The 19,857-nt window shown below is 39.2% G+C and overlaps 1 protein-coding gene across 4 annotated transcripts in view; it reads right to left on the reverse strand.

The window, feature by feature from the left end:
• Window positions 1–1,401: 1,401 nt before the first annotated feature.
• Window positions 1,402–19,857, reverse strand: part of STK33 (serine/threonine kinase 33) — a 76,199-nt gene continuing 57,743 nt past the window's right edge. For 3 of the 4 annotated variants that reach the window (XM_060767344.2, XM_060767336.2, XM_060767327.2), the window contains 5 exons: window positions 10,050–10,162; window positions 9,687–9,772; window positions 5,132–5,383; window positions 4,881–4,961; window positions 1,402–2,921 (listed from right to left, as the gene is read on the reverse strand). In XM_060767344.2, the coding sequence (XP_060623327.2) occupies window positions 2,739–2,921; window positions 4,881–4,961; window positions 5,132–5,383; window positions 9,687–9,772; window positions 10,050–10,162 (715 nt within the window). In that variant the 3' untranslated portion in view covers window positions 1,402–2,738. Of the gene's footprint in view, window positions 2,922–4,880; window positions 4,962–5,131; window positions 5,384–9,686; window positions 9,773–10,049; window positions 10,163–19,857 lie in introns of those variants that run through there. The other variant, XM_060767352.2, reaches the window with a different exon arrangement.

Raw genomic sequence — 19,857 nt, forward strand, 5'->3', positions numbered from 1 at the left:
CGTCTATATTTAGATTCATGCATGCATTCATACATATGCACTTTCTCACACAGAAGCAACTTTATAAAATTCAGCTTCAGTTCTTCCTTTAACTAGATCTAATATCCATTAATAAAATCTTGGTGTAGAACAAAACTACTGTATGTGCAAACTACTTGTGCTATTCATAGACCCTTTTATACATAAGTAGAAAGGTTCTCTGTTGTGTCTCTACATAGCATTAATATTTGAAACATTCTTCAAGGTGATTGTATCTATCAAATTTTCATGTAGATAGGCTGAACAAATGAAATCGTATTGCATTTTTAAAGGATCAGACTGCTGTTGATTAAGGCTTTGTCAGATCAGGCACTTTCCTTCAGTTTTCCCAGTGGTGTTTCTGACAAGCCACTTATACTAGCATTAGCATAGGCAAGATGCCATTACAATATGAAAGTGTCCTGGGATTTTTTAAAAAAACTTTTTAGGGACAGAAGTTGAGCTGGTTTCAAGCTTCCACCCCAGGACCCTGCAACAACAACCTGTGAGACAAGAGACATAAAATAACATGCAAAGGTCATCCCAGTCAGCTTCCGAGATAAGTGAAAATTTGAACTTGGACTTCCTAACTTGTACACCAAGACTGTAGTCATTGTAAAGGGAGACCATCTTCGATAGGGAGGTAAAAGCAGAATGCTGGAAGCAATGAATTATTGAATGTATTACTGAAACATCCAAGCAATTGTTTGCACACTCACAGTAAGCAAATAAATCACCCTACTCATGAGGGAAATTTACCGATATGCTCCGTTTACATAAAATTCTACACATTCACAGGCCTATGGTACAAAAGAGAGAGGGCATCGTATATGTCAGCTTGGCTCATACAAAATTCCATTTACAATACCCAAGAACTTATTTGAACACAAAATGAAGTCACCCTTAACACTATATAGTTGGTTTGCAGCTAAGCAAGTGCTGTGATCAGGTAGGACTGACCTGAGGTTGGCTAATGATGCCTCTGCCACTCTAATAGAGCAAGTCCTGACATACCCTTCAAGCAACTGTCTCACTAAAGGGAAAGAACTAGCGCTGAGAGTTAATAGCTAACTAGATCTGCTCTTTTAGGACAAAAAGGACCTATTGTGCTTCTGTCAGGAGAATCAGAAAGCTGGATGGACTTTCTAAAAGACTCTGCCCGTTTTATATCAAACTAGAGAAACTGTCAGATCTACTATCCAGAACGAGGCTTTGTTGAGAATAGCCTGAATGTGGATCGCAGGATGGCGGTGTAAGTTCAAGAGAAGTACTTCTGAACATAAATTGTTACAAAATTCAGCTCTGTTGCATTCACATGAACAATTATTTCTCCAGCTTAATGAAAATGTTATATTCTTGTAAAAAAGCACTTAATTTTTCATATGAAATTAACACGAATAGATCTATTTATTTCATATAGACAAAGGCATTCTCTCAATACCCAATCATATTAGAAACAGTTCAAATGTCAAAAGATTTAAATGCACATACAGAATTATTTAAGACATACAAATGGTATTTAGAACATCCAAAGTACCACTACTTGAAAAACTTTAAAATGCCTCAAGAAATCTTTGCAAAGTCATCTTAAATAACAAGTTATGTCAATTATGACACTGGTAGGAACCAGGGTGAAGAAACCTATCCGCAGCCTACCACTGGCACAATGGGTCCTCAGCACTGACTCAAAGAGTCACCTTCAAAGGGAAAGGGGGGAAAACCATACAATCTGTACCATACAAGCCACAGGCCCACAGAGGTAACAGATTATCTTTACACGTGTAAGTAGGACTGCTTGAAACTACAGGAAGACAAAAACAGATTTTTTACATTTTTCAAAACAATATAAACATATTTGAAAGAACGAAATGGATCAAACCACAATAGAAATATTTAGCCTAACAGCCTGGATAATTTACAGTCAAATCGTGTATTCCTCCAAGCATAATGTGAAAACAGGATTTTAACAAAAGAAGGCATTATTTCTAAATTAAATCATATGACATCAACATTTAACTTTTCTTTCACAACACAATTGAGATTTCATTTACAAATGAAGATGAACTAGTATGTGAAAATAATTTCTCTAAGTTCTGGTTAATTTAAGCATGAAAAAAAATTAGCAGTAAGAAAATACCTAATAATACCTAAAAGTATTTAAAATAAATTCTTTGAACAAACTATTGTGATATTAAAATATCAGAAAAAAAATCACTTAGCTTTAGTAGGTGGGTTATAATGTCTACAAATGTATAAGCAAACTCATAACAAATTCTTAGAGGTGCAAAATGCACAGTTATTAAAACACAAAGACACAAAAACACACATCATTTAGTCATCAAAGATTTGGCTTTTCATTTCCTCCTCTCACAAATCTTTGTGACAATGCTAGAAAACCTTTAACAAAACATAGCAATGAATTAAAAGAAACTAGTTTCTTGCCCAAATGCTGCACACTAGTCTACAATAAATAAAAACCAGATTTTGACACACTTCTGTGCTCTGAAAAGAATACTATCGGTGGATGCCGTCATATAGCTTAGGAATCCACACTTTTAACAGGACTATTGTGAGGCTATTGCATCTAATGATGATAAGTCTCGAAACAAAAATAATAATTAGAATTTAGGATACATTGGTCCTTTCAATACATTTGCCATATTTTGGCACCAACAATAGTGACTTCATAAGAACTGCAATCTGAGTAGATGTCTTTCTCCTTAAGATTTCTTTTTCGTTTTGTTCAGGCCACTAGGGACAATTGGTTTTGATGTACTTTTGCTAGATGATCCCTGACTCAAAAATGAAGAAGATTTTTCCATTTCCATTTTCTTCTCTTGATTATCCAGACTCCGCCTTGTGATTGATCCTGGAGACAATGGCCCGGATCCACCACTCTGTATCTTTAGAACAAACAACAGAACTCATGAGTACAAGCAGACTATAGTATATTGAACAAATTAGTTAAGTTGTGGGAGTGAACAGTAAGACTTTGGCATTCATCCATGTGGGAAATAAATTGGAAATATTTGTCATGGACCTTATATAGTTCACTTTTCCTATTCTAGAAGCAAAAACTATCATATTTGCAAAGACATCAGCAAGGGAAGTTCTGCACCAATAACTGCTACTAAAAATAAGGAAGCAGTTGTTTATCAAATGATTACAAATCACAAATGCTGAATATTTCTGTATAAATTACAACCCAATAAATAAAATTAAACATTATCTAAATGTTTCAGATGATGTTGCTGATGTTGATGATGATAATTTTTATTATTCTACCCTTTTTTTAGTTCAGAACTCTAAGTCGTTTACCACAGTTACTAGTGTCCTGGGAATATACAGGACAAGCAGTAGACAAATAGCTAAACTCTGGGTGTTTCCAGACAGCAGGATAAACCGGGAACAATTGTGTTTTAAAAGTGTGCAAGTTCCCGGCTTCTAGTCAACATACACCCCAGAAAGTGCGTGCTTTCTGGAGTGGGTGTCCAGATGCTCTGCTAGGCCTTCCAAGAGGGTACCTGGATAGAAAATACAATGCCTTTAAAAGACTTTTAAAAAGCAAAATAACTCACCAGGCCTCCATTTTCCCTTCTTCAGCCCTCTCCTGGGTCTAGAAAAGGGAGGCAGGAGCAAATTTTCTCCTCACCCCCTTTTCCAGGTGTGTCATTGGTACGAACCAGGAGAGGGCCAAAGAAGGGGAAATGGAGGCCTGATGAGTTGTTTTGCTTTTTAAAAGGCTTTTTAAAGGAGCTTTGGAAAGGGTGGGGGCTGTCTTGGATTTCTTGGGCTTCAGCATCCCAAAAATCCCAAGTCAGCTGTGTAGATTGGGACTGGAATTTGTGCGACGCATTCTCTGGACCCAATCCACACAGCCCCCTCAACTGGAAAGACACAGTTCTTTTGAATACCCACGTTTTTCCAGCTAACAAATAATCTCGGGACAAAGGAGAGTTTTCCTCGTTTGTGCTGAATGCACTCAATTTTCTCTGGAACATCATCTGGATGCCCCTTTTAAAGGAACAGGAACTCTCACTTCTAAAGGGCTGTCTGGATGCCCCATTGTTCACACAAATGTGCTATTTGTATTATACAGCATCCGCTCATGGGTAGTCTCCAAGTATGCCATGATGGTGGAACTTTTTCTCATCAAAAATGAGGGATTCACACTGTCTGGGGAAAACAATGTCAATATATTTGGCATACTAAGTTAAGGAAGCTAATTTAAAAATACTTCCACATGATTCAAGTTGGGGTTTTTATCATATCTATATATATAAAAGTCAAAACACATATGTTGTTGGTTGATTTGTACCATAAAAGCTCCTACATCACTTGACGGATCTGGACCAAACTTGGCGCATATACCCAACTTAAAATCATCTCATTTTGGGGTGAGGGCCCCAAAAAGTTAAAAATTGCAGTATATAGATAGAAAAGATTAGCTTCTGGCCTATAGGTATGTATGTATGAAGTGCTCAGAAGGCAAAATGACCATACTATAAGGCCTTCAACACAGCCCTGAAGGCCACAGCTAGGACATCCACCCAATCAAGAAATAAACAATTTAATTAAGATTTATATATTGGAAGGTGTATGTGTGTGCCTGTGCATTTCTCTAAGAGACAGCGACTTCTAACAAAAAGCCATATAAAAGAAAACAAGGGGGGGGGGGGAGGAAGGAAGAAACAAGGTGCATGAGGAAAAAGGAGGAAAAATTGCCACAAAGAAAATGCAAACCTGAGCAATGCTGGATATATATTCTAGCTAAGGTGGTTAAATGGGGAGAGAAGCCAATATGATTAAACTGACCCTAACAGGAGGGGTGGGGGTGAGGATCTTTTTGTAAATGTGCTTACACTGTAAGTTGATCTGTTAGATGAACTTTTCTTCTTAAATGTCCCATTTTGTAAAGCATTAGTATGTTTTTTCTTGCTAGTCTGAAAAAAAGAATAAACATAAAACTGGTTTGAAACAGAGTACATAATACAAGAAAAACAAAAAGAAATCTCTGTGATGTACAAAATTTGATTCTAAGACAAATCAGCCCTATTCTATGCTATTGTCTTGTTTACTGTATTTAATTGAACAATGATCAGTAAACTTTTACTTGTTTTGTTGGTGTTGAGGGTTTGCTGCTCCCACTTTCTGTTTCTGTGTCAATATTATGATCTGAGTTGCCATTGCTGCTAACAGGACTGTTTTGGCCTTTACAGATTTCATCCTGTTGGGTAGTGGTTGATGAGCCATTTAGTTCACCTTCAGAAATGCTTGCTTCTCCACCCTCGGTGCTGGAACTCTTATTCCACTTCTTCATCAATTCCAGGACATTAAATTGCCTCTGAACAACGTCTGTTTCACCCTAAACAGGAACAGTGAATTCAGTATTTGCTTTTAAATTATGAACAACAAAACAAACATTTGTCATTTTTCAGTTCTCTGAAACAGGTCATAAGAGATGTCATGTAGTTGAAGAAAGAACTATGGTGCATACGTTTTTATCCTCAACTAACGTGAAGGTCTGTACCACCATGTGCTTTGTGAGGCCTCCACAATTATGAAGCGGAGGTCTGGTTATTTAAATAAAAGTCCACACTCACATTACATGAAATAGCCTTCAGACACATTAAATAGCCTCTCTATATTCAAAGTGGTACAAAGCATACAAAATAGCTTATTCTATGGGTCTATGACAACAAACCACAGTGTGCTTCACATACATTTACAGTCTGGATAATTTGATGCACATTAGTTTTAATAATTTTGTGCATGAAAGAAAGTTTATGTACACTGAACCATTAGAAAGCAAAAGTGTCACTATCTCTACCCATGAGAACAATTTTAGACTTTGGAGCATTTTGGATTATGGAATTCCAGGTAAGGGATACTAAAACCTTTACTGGACAGATGTACTGGTGCCTGGTCATCTAATTCTACATCTGGGAAAGGGATAGGTGTGACTGATGGAAAAAAATGAGGAGGATTCAGAATAATAATCCTGATCATATCCATATTCCACAAAACATCAGAACTAAGTATTCACCACTCACCGCTACTAAGGAACTGATGGCCTTTCTGAAAAGTGGCTATGTCAGCACTCCAGCTAGGCATTAGAGCAACTATATCATTGTATGTTAATATCTATATCAGTGGTTCCCAACCTTTGGTCCTCCAGGTGGTTTGGACTTCAGCTCCCACAATTCCTAATAGCTGGTAAACTGGCTGGAATTTCTGAGAGTTGAAGTCCAAAACACCTGGAGGACCAAAGGCTTGGAACCACTGGCCTATATCAAAGGCAGAAGCATTACCAAAACAGTTGGTGGTATGGTTATAATTACAGGAACTGTTTGTGATGTTGGGCTTGAAAGGAAAAAGGCCTTGCTGGCATGCCACCACTGTAAGAGAAGTTAAAAAAAAGAGTGGTACATAGGAAATATCATAAGGAAATTCAAAATACTGGAACCAGCACAAGGTAGCTTTATAGGATTTGGATGATTTGGTTTGAGATTGGGCAGTCTAAATACTGCTCACAACCAATAACTACCATGTCCAGTAAAGGGAGAGATAAATATGATAAGAGTGGTAATAAGTGTAGCAATCCTAATCTCTTCATTCATTCTCTGGGCACCAACAATCTTCCCAAACAGAGTATTTAGACAGAGCTTGTTCCCACCTATATAGAGATCATCTGCTTCTTATTCTGACAGTGGTACATTGGTTGGACAAGACCTTCAAGGCCATAACTCACTGGGATGCACAAAGAGCATTTGAAGGTGACACCTGAAGACTAAAGCAAATGAAGATCTAATAGCTAAATGGAGATGTATAACTATAGAATAAAATATAGAAGAAATTAGAACAATTAGAAGTTGTGAAGACAGACAAAAATCTTCAAAAAGAGATAATATTCCAAATGTTGCTGCAACAACCAAACAGGGAATAGCATGAGCATCCTTTCAACGTAAACAGTGGCAGGTCCTCCCTAAAACAACACTCAATGCTAGAATGTTAGTATTGAGCTACATCAACATAGAAGTCATGTGTGTCACAGAAAGCACAAAAACATGAGATTTCACCCATACCATGCATCCATCTACAGCAAGACAAATTCAGATCACTGTAACTCATGTCCTGTTTTCCACCACTAGTTTGTATTGCCTCTATCAGTAAACTCAGTTTTTGTCTTCCTGTAGTACATGTACACATATGTGTGCTTTTTAGCACTTATTGCTAGGATGAGACAGACATGCAGAGGGGGAATTAATTATACATGAATCAAGGTAATGTATTCACAGTCCTTCCAAATTTATAGAATGATTTCCCAATGTGGACTCCAATTCTGCAGGTGCAAATTTACATCTGTAATTAACTTTAGACAAATTGATGTTGTAGACATCCAAATAACTACCTTATTTGCAAGCACATTCAGGTAATTAAATTTCTAAGTGCACCAAATCACACCTACAAAATAAGAGGCTGAGTTGTGGCCTCAGGAAAAAAAAAACCTATGTTTTAAAGAGCTACAAATACTTAAATAGCACATGAAATGGAAGGGTGGTTGTGTTCTGACAGTTTTTAAGAAAGTGGAACCACTTAAGTTAATTGTCTATATTGCCTCATTTGAACACCTGTTGAGTTTAATTGGCTAGCATCTGGTGCTAATTGTAGGGAAAGTGGAGGATTACTAATTGGTTGCCTTTTAGATTGTTTCATTTTCTTTTGTCTTTCCTTCAAGCTTTTTTTACTTCAGATTTTAAGGGAGCACACATCAGTGAGATTCAAAGCACAGAATGAAATAGTTCACCTCTCCATCATGTGGCACCCAGCATATGTTAAAAACACATTTTCCACTTTGTGATTTCTAGTAGATTCTGTTCTGAATGGCAATACTCCTACACCCCAGCACCCAAAGGGAATAAAGATTTCTTGACAATTTTGCTCAAAATGAAAGAAGAAGCTGTTCATAAACTAATAATCTGAAAAAGTATGATATCAAGTGTGTAACTGATACATTCAAAAGTATTTACATAACTGCAACTACGTGGGAATGCTAAATTATTAATTGGTAAACAATTTGTAAGAAAGGGAACACACAAACACACACACAAACAGACGTAATCATTTATATACTCAGATCAAAAATATGGCCAATAGGAAATCTGGGGGGAAACAAGTGAGAAGGCTCCCAATAGTGCTGAAAATACAGCACTCAAACTGGGAAAGGTGGATAGATGTATGTACTAGTGGCAAAATATTCCATCAACTCCAAATAAGAACCAACATGTGGAAGCAAAATGTTTGCTAATATTAAGACAAAACATATATTGTTCTTAAACAAAATAAAGAAACCCCATTTCCTCCTTGAAGCACCAGAGAAATGCATTAGTGTCTACAAACACTAAGCTGTCAAAAATTCAAAGGACATGTCCTCACAAAAATTTGGCAAATTTGGTACATGCTTAATGAAAATTTGTCCAGCTGAATAGAGTGAGTCTAACATGCACTGGATTGGACTTTGCATGTGAGTAAGACAACTACTTTGGATAACAATTTTCTATGAACACCATGTAAATGAAGAGTGTGGATTTCCCCAATGGACTGTGCCCTTGATTGTTTATTTAGAATGCACTATGCCACTTTTTATTTAATTTTTTTTACTGCCACATTTAATTATGTAGAATGATATCTTGTGCTTTATAACTTTTTGGTAATGGTAGTATAGTCTCCTAATGGGACAATTCAGTGCCGCATGTATCAAGCCTGAAGAGCATTATATGACATTTGGCATCAAGGGGTTAATTTTTTTTAGCACAGTAGAATCCTCTACATGATAAACCACTTTCAGGACTATACCTTTGGACATTTTGAAACCACCTTAGCTGTCATGGCAAAAGTTAGAATCCTGTTTTGGTTTTCAGTGGGGCTGAACATGTAATCATGATGTAGCGTAGGGATGGGGAAACTTGCTGACGGGGATGCATTCCTTGGAGATCAATCTGCTGAGATTCATCAACCAATGCAAGGGAAAGGGAAAGTAAGAAACAAAAGACCATCCCTCTTTCTCTGTTTCTGCTATTCTTCTTTATTTCCATCTCTCTCTTTTTCTCTCAGTTGACAAATTGCACAAGGAGAGACAGATAAATCTTCCAAAGAGTCGTAACTGGTCACCTGCAGGAGGCTTTTGAGATTACACCAAAGGCCACAGTCTCCTACCTACTGTATTGAGTTTGGATCTCAGAATTTCTGAAAATTAAATTTGCAAAGATCTTAACAAACATAGATGATGCACAATACTGTACATATCAGTAAAGTCTTAGTTTGCTCCCTTGCATTCCCTTATCAAAACGTTTTTACTAAAATCTTCCATGAAAGTTGTTTGTACAACTGTTACTATTTCTTTTATAGCTCTCTGCCACAAACAGATTGAACATACATAGGCACTTCTTAAGGCATTATTAACATAGGTATCAAATGTTATTAATATAGTCTGCATTCATACAAGACTAATAGCATGTGACATGTCCCTTGGCATTTTCATATTGTTCCAAGTGTAGTATGCAAACCCTGGCATAAAAAGTAATATGACTTTTTTCTAAATCCAGCATGAAAAAAATAGGTTTACCAGATAAGTAGATTTTTAAAAAGGAGATAGAAAGAAAACTTACAGTTATCCAGTGGCAGTCAAGCAGTTCATTCGCAGTGAATCTGTGAGCAGGGTCTACTTTCAGCAGTTGCTGTAACACATTTTTACCTGTAAAGGGAGACATTCATATGCCTCGTTTCTCATAGCTGTTAGCACCCACATCTCCCAGTTTCCTCAAAGTACTTTAATCTAACAGCATATTTTACTTTTAATGATGTGAAACTAATACTTGGCAACTGTATTGGAGTCTTTCTTAACATCACTTCTACATTTATGGGAAAACAAACTAGTTAACTGCTAAAGAGATCAAAATATTGCAAAAACAAAAAAGCATTTCATGCCAGTAGGGCTTTTGTCTGTTTCTGTAATGCAACTGTCTACTTACCAGCTTCACTGACCGATTGCCAGACTGAGTGCTTAAATTGAAGATCTCCTTTTTTTATAACTTCAAAAAGTTTTTCTTCAGAGCCTGCTATAAAAGGTGCGGCACCGCATAACCTATTTTGAAATAGGAAGGAAGAGGAAGTCTGTTTTATGTTATGATTCTGGATATACATCCCTAATCTCCTCCATCTCTCTTTGTATTCCATTCTGCCTTTCATTTTAGGATAGCATTTTTCACATGTGTGGAATGATTATGACTGGGCAGCAGAGCATGAGTAGCTGAAGAGGAATTATATCCATGAAAGCTCATGCTAAAATAAACCACTATCAAAAATGTTGCTTGAATCCTTTAATTTTTCTCCCTGTGTTATAATGTAACACAAAAGTGATGGGATCAGAGATAAGTCTCCTGATGAGCAAGCCGAGAAACATCAACTTCCTACTCTTAATTCCTAGCTGTTAAGCACAATTATATTTTTACCAAATGTCCCATATTGTGATGTTTCAAGCGAGGAAACCCATATGGAGTTCATGGGCAATAAAAAAATTCTAGGCTTGAAACCAAACAAGAGTTGGAAAAACACTTAATGGTATAAAGAATATATGTATCCTCTCCAAGGTTCTCTCTATACATTTAGCACTGTGTTTAAACAAGTGCACAAGATGCTTCTGCATGAATGTAAATATTCCTGTGGTACAGTACTCCTAGTTCAGATAAGCCTAGAGATGCTTCTCAATGGTTTGGGGATGAGATTTTAGAAGTGTCTACTCTTGGTTTCAGACTCTTGGTTTCCACAATGTCCCTGGTAAATAAAAGGCTATTCTAATCATCTGTATTTTAATAAAAAAATTAAGACTCTAAAGATATTCAGATCATAGCTTGAACATCAGTGTAACATAACCAAAAAGTGTGAATGGATCCTAAACAAATCAGTTGGAAAACGAGGTCACGTTTACCAAATAAATTATGTGATATGTATTTTTATTTTATGCTTGCTCTCAAAGCACATAAGTAGCTTTTGAATGTGTTGTCACCTACATTAGATTGATGCCTGCCATTTTATATCAGAATGTAGAATCATCACTGTCGGGTTCACTTAGCTTTGTTCTTAAAGAAAGTCAAAAGTAAATCTCTATTCAATTTATTTTCAACTCACTATAGCTTAATAAACATGTGAAATAGTCTTCCATTTTCAAAAGTCTCTAACTTTTTCTCACCAGTTTAACAATGGGAAATACGTATTCACAGGAAATACTTTTAAAAGACACTAAGTAGGATCAAATAAAGCAAAACATCTTAGGACAAAAACAATCAGGAAATGTTTCCTGTTAGCTGCTCTATCTGTAGCTATTTGGGGGGGGGGGGGTGTCAATATCCACATGATATTCCCCTTTTCACAGAATAGTCAAAGGCCATTTCCAGCTCAACAAAAAACATTTTATTCCGACAGAGAGATTAAGGGTTTTTTTATTCAACATTCTTATTCATACCAACAACAACAGCAAAAACCATTTGAAAAGAAACCTGTTGATGCCTAGTTTCTTAAAATAAGGCTCTTTGATGGATGGAAGGAGACATACAGGGACAGGGCTATATGCTTGAACAGTAAGGCTTTTGGAATACAGTACCTTTAAAAAAAAAAGGCCTACCCATCTAGATGTCCAGAGCAAATAACAAGTAAAGACACAGAAGTTATATGATTGTGGAGTTTTTTATCCAATCAAATTCAAGCCTATAATTGTGTCACTGAGATTAAATGAGATATGGGCAATGTCTCCTGAATAAGTTACACGGGTTTTCCCAGACTATCAGGGATCACACAGTGAATGTAGATGACACCACTATAATAAGTATCCAATCAGATTTATGTATGCAGTGATATTATTTGCAAAAAAGAAAACAAAAAACATAAACAACTTGAACAAAAAAAACACAGAGGACAGTAAATTAATATTAGTAGACATAATTGAAATATCAGAATATTATTTCAACATTACAAAAACAATGTTCATGAAAAACAGGGAGCATTTTTGCTCATCAAAATTTGCAAGCATAATTAATGTCAGTTTGGGCTTGTAGCATGTGTGATCCACCAAACTAGGCCAAACACAATCTACTAGGAGCCCAATAAAAACATAATTGCTTGTTTTATGGGTCTAGAAATGGAATTCACATTGCTACTACATTCTAACAGCACCAAAGTAACACTATCATAAAAAGGCATTACACAGAATTCAAAATGGATGAAAAATAGATTAATAGCGAATCCTAAGACCTGGATTTTCACATGAAGTCAAGATCAAACCTACTATGATACAAGTAGGTTTGTTAAAAGAAGACATGTCATCTGTCCTTTTGCCATTGCCTTGGAAGCCAACAGCTAATGCAGAGTCATTAACATCTACTAAAACAACCAGCTAGTGATGGCAACATTAAACATTCACTTAGAAAGATTGGCTCAAAAGTCCATCTAGCAAGAGCTGGTTGGGCTGCTTATGAAAACTGCATGATAATGAAAATAATATCTTATATATTTCTTTAATATTATTTCCAAACACAATAAAATGGGTGGGAACTGTATTCTATTAACTTTTGAGTAGCTTCAATTTTTCTGTGAACTAGATGGAGTATAATATGTTACATTCTTATAATACCATTGTGATTATAAAATGCTAATTTAAAATATTTATATGTTAATTAAAGTGTAATGTCAAGAGTTCTGAACTGTGACTACAATCAATGCAATCCACTGCTCTCTGTTTTACAAGGCCGGTGAATTGTGCAAACTGCAGGAACATCATGGAATTCTTATTGGCCAATCAAGCCATTCAGTTACCACAGCCCAATTTATAATACATTCAACTGTACTACATTGTGCAAATATGACTTTTTCAGTGGCAGCATTAATACTGTAAAGTATGATCATAAAACTGTTACTGCCTCTGCATTAAAAAGTTTGCAGAACACAGCATGTACCACAAATTTAACAAAAGAAAAGAAGTAATAAAACCATGCTGTGTACATTATACTGTAGCATATAGAAAAGTTACTACACATGAATTCAAGGAATAATAGTTTCAGGATTAATCTAGCTCACCATATATCAAAATTAGATGAGAGGTAAATTGACCTAACAGTGTATATCTTTTTCTCCTTTCTCCTAAAAGGAACTAATCTGTTTCTACCAGCTCGCATCCCATAGCAGGGGAAAATATGGGATGGTTCACAGAGATTCCCCCAGGATAGCTACCCTAACTGTCACCCCCCCCCCCACTTCCTGACCACAACTTGGGTCATACCTGTTTGCCATTGTGTGCCACGACAAAGGAATTGGGGGAGAAGGAAACCCCCTTCTCTCCCCCCCTTCCAAGAACACTCTGCCACAACAGCTGATGTCACAGCAGGTAGGCAAAAAGGTAGGGTGGAGGACATGGACAGAGACCACGGCAAGCCAGAGTGGGTGGGGAAGGGGATTGTCATCCTGTGTCCCTGTTCTACCGAAGCCTGGGAAATGCAAGATGCCAGGGGGGATAGTTGCAACCACTTCCATGTGGAAACCATCCAAATTGTCCCCACAGCCCCTAAGTCTCTGGCTGCAATAATAGTTTGGTCACAGTGGGGCTGATACTTCTATACACTGACCTACATGGTCAGTGTAGTGTTTTGTTTTGTTTTTCAAGTCAGGAACTACTTGAGAAACCTAGCTACAGAATAAGCAGACAGAGATTTTCTCATGTTGAACTCCCTCTTAGCCAAGAATAACAGATAGGATGTTGCCCCAAATACAAATAACTAAGGGGTTTCTGTTCTGGGGGCACTGAGTTTGGCTTAGCAACTGGTCTCCTGGGATTCAGCAAACAGATCTCATAATGGCTGCAGCAAGCAGCAACGGTGCAATCTGTCCTCTTCTTAAAACATTCAAGACTTGCAAGACTTCAAGGAGTTTTATAAGAACACCTACATATGTCTCGGCTTCATTTGGTGGCCAGACATAGGATACACACTAAGTTGCTGCTCCTTTTCAAGCAATTGGTGTTTGCATTTGGTGTCAAGGAAGGAATTTTTTCATGGCATTCTGATTTTTTTAATCTTCCAGGAGGATGATCTGTTGGTTAGCCTGTTGGTTAGCTATTCTTATGAAATCAAACTGATTTATTATCTGTCAGACATATCATAGAATCATAGAATCATAGAATCAAAGAGTTGGAAGAGACCTCATGGGCCATCCAGTCCAACCCCCTGCCAAGAAGCAGGAATATTGCATTCAAATCACCCCTGACAGATGGCCATCCAGCCTCTGTTTAAAAGCTTCCAAAGAAGGAGCCTCCACCACACTCCAGGACAGAGAGTTCCACTGCTGAACGGCTCTCACGGTCAAGAAGTTCTTCCTGATGTTCAGATGGAATCTCCTCTCTTGTAGTTTGAAACCATTGTTCCGCGTCCTAGTCTCCAGGGAAGCAGAAAACAAGCTTGCTCCCTCCTCCCTGTGGCTTCCTCTCACATATTTATACATGGCTATCATATCCCCTCTCAGCCTTCTCTTCTTCAGGCTAAACATGCCCAGCTCCTTAAGCCGCTCCTCATAGGGCTTGTTCTCCAGACCTTTTATCATTTTAGTCGCTCTCTGGACACATTCCAGCTTGTCAATATCTCTCTTGAATTGTGGTGCCCAGAATTGGACACAATATTCCAGGTGTGGTCTAACCAAAACAGAATAGAGGGGTAGCATTACTTCCCTAGATCTAGACACTATGCTCCTATTGATGCAGGCCAAAATCCCATTGGCTTTTTTTGCCGCCACATCACATTGTTGGCTCATGTTTAACTTGTTGTCCACGAGGACTCCAAGATCTTTTTCACACGTACTGCTCTCGAGCCAGGCATCCCCCATTCTGTATCTTTGCATTTCGTTTTTCCTGCCAAAGTGGAGTATCTTGCATTTGTCACTGTTGAACTTCATTTTGTTAGTTTTGGCCCATCTCTCTAATCTGTCAAGATCGTTTTGAATCCTGCTCCTGTCCTCTGGAGTATTGGCTATCCCTCCCAATTTGGTGTTGTCTGCAAACTTGATGATCCTGCCTTCTAACCCTTCATTTAAGTCATTAATAAAGATGTTGAACAGGACCGGGCCCAGGACGGAACCCTGCGGCACTCCACTCGTCACTTCTTTCCAGGATGAAGAGGAAGCATTGGTGAGCACCCTCTGGGTTCGTCCATTTAACCAATTACAGATCCACCTCACCGTAGTTTTGCCTAGCCCACATTGGACTAGTTTCCTTGCCAGAAGGTCATGGGGGACCTTGTCGAAGGCCTTACTGAAATCCAGGTACGCTACATCCACGGCATTCCCCGCATCTACCCAGCTTGTAACTCTATCGAAAAAAGAGATAAGATTAGTCTGGCATGACTTGTTTTGATAAATCCATGTTGACTATTAGCAATGACCGCATTTGTTTCTAAGTGTTTGCAGACCACTTCCTTAACAATCTTTTCCAGAATCTTGCCTGGTATTGACGTGAGGCTGACCGGACGGTAGTTGTTTGGGTCATCCTTTTTTCCTTTCTTGAAGATTGGGACCACATTGGCCCTCCTCCAATCTGCTGGAACTTCTCCTGTTCTCCAAGAACTCTCAAAGATGGTTGCCAATGGTTCCGAAATGACTTCCGCTAGTTCCTTCAATACTCTTGGGTGTAGTTGATCTGGCCCTGGGGACATGAACTCATTTAGAGCGGCCAGGTATTCCTGTACAACTTGTTTCCCAATTTGGAGTTGGATGTCCTCAAATCCCTCATCCACTCCATCTTGCTGAGGTTGAAGATGACTTTCTTTTTGTGAGAAGACCGAGGCAAAGAAGGCATTAAGTAGTTCTGCCTTTTCCCTATCCCCTGTCAGCATTGCCCCATCTTCTCCTCGAAGAGGCCCTATCGCCTCCTTGTTTTTCCTTTTTCTACTGACATAAGAAAAGAATCCCTTTTTATTGTTTTTAATGTCCCTGGCAAGCCTGAGCTCGTTTTGTGCTTTAGCCTTGCGGACCTTTTCCCTACAGGTGTTGGCTATTTGTTTGAATTCTTCTTTGGTGATTTCTCTCTTTTTCCAGTTCTTGCGCATGTCTCTTTTGTGTCTCAGCACAGTTAGAAGTTCTTTGGACATCCATTCTGGCTTCTTTGCACTTGTCCTATTTTTTCTTTTTGTTGGCACGGTTTGCAACTGCGCCTTGAGTATTTCACTCTTGAGAAACTCCCATCCATCCGTAACTCCCTTGTCTTTTAGTATCTGTGTCCACGGAATGCTGCTCAGTGTTTCCTTCATTTTTTGGAAATCAGCTCTCCTAAAGTCCAAAAGGCGGGTTTGACTTGTCTTAGTTTCGGCCTTCCTTTGTACCTCAAATTGCAGGAGCACATGGTCATTTGCCCCTAAGTATCCTACCACTTCGACCGCATCAATCAGGTCCTCCGCATTTGTTAGGATGAGATCAAGAGTAGCCAATCCCCTTGTTGCCTCTTCTACCTTCTGGACCATGAAATTGTCTGCAAGGCAAGCGAGGAATTTGTTGGACTTTGTACTCTTGGCCGAGTTTGTTTTCCAGCAAATATCGGGATAGTTGAAATTGCCCATGACTACTACATCTCTTCTCTGTGCCTGTTTGGTCAACTGTTGGCAGAAGACTTCATCAAGTTCTTCCTCCTGGCTTGGAGGTCTGTAGTAGACTCCCACAACAAGATCTTTTTGAGTCCCAGTTCCCTTGATTCTTATCCAGATGCTTTCAAGTGGTTTCCCAGATTGCTGTCATCCATCTCTTCTGCAGCATAAGAGTTTTTGACATATAAGGCTACTCCGCCTGCTCTCCCCTTTGTTCGGTTTCTGTGAAAGAGGTTATAGCCCTCGATGTCTACATTCCAGCGATAGGAGTCATCCCACAAGGTTTCAGTGATGCCTATGATATCATATTTGTGGTGTTGCGCTAAAAGTTGGAGTTCGTCATGTTTATTTCCCATGCTCTGTGCATTAGTGTAAAGACATGTGAGCCCCTGAGATCTTCCCCTGAGCTGTTTAATTAGGATTATTGTGCTTTCGGTACTTGGTCCTTTTTGTGTTTGTGCAGCCCTCCGTTTAGCCTTCTGGCGGTTCCCTGACATTGTGGGTAAAGTAGTGTTCGCAAGGCTGTTGTCCCCCTCCCCCAGTGGGCCTAGTTTAAAGTGTGCCTAATGAGGTTTGCGTGTCTGTGAGCAAAAAGGTGTTTTCCTACTTGTGTGAGATGCACCCCATCCCTTGCCAGTAGGCCATCCTCCTGGAAAAGCAGGCCATGGTCAAGAAAGCCAAAGCGTTCCTCCTGACACCATTTTCTAAGCCAGTTATTGACCTGTACTATTTTTCTGGCCCTTGTAGGACCGTGTTTTATGACTGGGAGGAGGGATGAAAAGACCACCTGTACATTACATTGCTTTAGCTTTGGTCCTAGAGCTCGAAAATCATTTGTGATCTTTTGAAAAGTATGCCTAGCAGTATCATTGGTTCCTACATGAATCAACATGAGGGGAGGACGGTGATGGGGCTTGAGGACCCTGGTGAGTCTCTGAGTGATATGGTGTATTTTTGCCCCCGGTAGGCAGCATATTTCTCGAGCCATCCCATCCGGTCTGGAAATGACGGCTTCCGTTCCTCTAAGGAGCGAGTCGCCTACTACCAAGACCTGTTTACTTTCAGGATCGGCAGGGCCCCTTATGCGCAATGTAGTGTGTAGGTCCCCAGAAAAGTGATCCTGTTCGTGTGAATTGTGTAGGTGTAAAGTGTTGTCCTCCTCCTCGACATCCCCAGTGCATTCATCAAGGACAATCCATTGAGATTCGTCCAAGAGCCTAGCGTTCTCCTGTATGTGTTCCTGTTGCACCTGGTCTATGGTTGGGGATGGTACACCTGCATGATTGTGTAAGTGTGAATGTTGTGAAGTGTTGTCCCAATCAGGGCTATCCCCCACACACTGATCAAGGACGAGCCACTGATCAGTATCTAAGCCATTCTGGTCTTCCTCAATGTGTTGTGTTTCTTGGTCAAGTGATAGCTGTGTGAGAATTTGGAATCTATTGTGCAATTGCAGCTGAGCAGAAGTATTCTGAGGAGGCTTCCGGGTCCTATGTCTCTTTCTAAGGGTGACATTCCTCCAAGCCTGAGGGTTGTCCACATCTGAGGTGATCTCCTCTTGAGCCTCCCCATAATGTTGATGTGATATGGGCTGCGTGTCTAGGACAGCATGCTGTGTGGTGTCTAAGAACGGCTCGAGTTCCTGAATGCCCTTAAGGGTCTTAATACGGTCCTCGAGTTGTCGGATCCTGTGTTCCATGTGAGTGATCTGTTTACACTTGGGGCAAATGTAATTGAGTAATTGTAGTGTGAAAAAGCTGAACATGCCACAGCTTGTACATGAGACAGGAAGATTTCGTGTTTGTTCCATCTGGAGGTTGCTAATGACCTCCTCTTGGTGTGTGTTTTATGTTGTTGTCTGTATGCAGGGGTGAAAGTGTAGGTTACTGAGTGTATGAGTTCACGCGCGCGCCGTTTATATAGGGTAACCAGGAAGCAGAACAGGAAGCCCCGCCTGTTGGGGTTCAGCCTGAGTTTGAACTTGAACCTGATTCTCTGTTTGTTCCTCCTGATGCTAATGAAAATATATTTACTGATGTTAATGAAAATGTACCTCTTGATGCCAATGCTCCTAAAATTAGTGAGGAAGAAACTTCTGTAGATTTGGAAAATGAAAGTACCAGTGTTCATGAGAATGTTTCAGAGGGAAGCCATGAACTTTCACTCCCTTTTGCACCTGTTAACTCTAATGAGAACAGAAGGGGCCAGATCTGGCAAGACAGAAGTAAATCACTCAGCTTGCATCGGTCTTCCCGATTAAGAGAATTACAAACAATGGCTTCAAAACAGAGGGGCGGTTCACGGAACCAATTCTTTCGCTTGAAATGCCTTCCGCCGGGCTGACTTTCTCAGTTCAGGCATCGTTTCAGAATTGATGAAGACCTTGGCAGTTTTCCCGGTTCTCTGGCCATAGTTTTGAAAGATTTCTAGGATATCAAGTACGGTTAGTGAATTACTAACAAGTTTCAGTATTTTACAGTGTGGCTTTAGGTTTTGTTCTTGTGCCTTTAAATTCATGTTTGCTGATTTTGCTGTGGCTTTTGACTTGCATTTTTCCTTTATTTTATAACCATTTTTCTTCAATAAAAAAGGATTGTTTTTTCACAGTCAAGTGTGGTGGATAATTATCTTAGGGCCTCGTTCCCTGCACTGGATTGCAACACCACCTCTCAAACAAAGCAACACCCAAAGCAGCAAATTTTAAACACAGGAAGCCCCACCTCTCAAACAAAGCAACACCCAAAGCAGCAAATTTTAAACACAGGAAGCCCCGCCTCTCAAACAAAGAATATGTGTAATTCTAGATGGTTTATTGAGTTTTACAAACATTGTTCGGGATAAGATTGCTGCTTTTGTTACAAATATAACTGAGGTGAGAAGGTGAACCCCATATACAAGGCAGAGATGAGAATGGCATTTGAGGAGGAGAGGACAGTCCTAGACAGCCACCTTGCACATAGTAACTACATGAGTTAGTGCTTTATTCAGTGGTCCCTTCCATGAGGCTACAGATGTAAATGTTGTAGCTTGGGTATGAGCCAGGGATACAGGCAGGGTCCAGCAAATTATAGGAAAACCAGAATTGACAGTCTTAGGTTTCAACCCCATCATCTTTGTATGTTTTAATATGATAGTATGCTCATGTGCAAACATAAGTTGTGGCCAGTTT

This window comes from Anolis sagrei, chromosome 1, assembly GCF_037176765.1.
Source record: "Anolis sagrei isolate rAnoSag1 chromosome 1, rAnoSag1.mat, whole genome shotgun sequence".
Lineage (NCBI taxonomy): Eukaryota > Metazoa > Chordata > Lepidosauria > Squamata > Dactyloidae > Anolis > Anolis sagrei.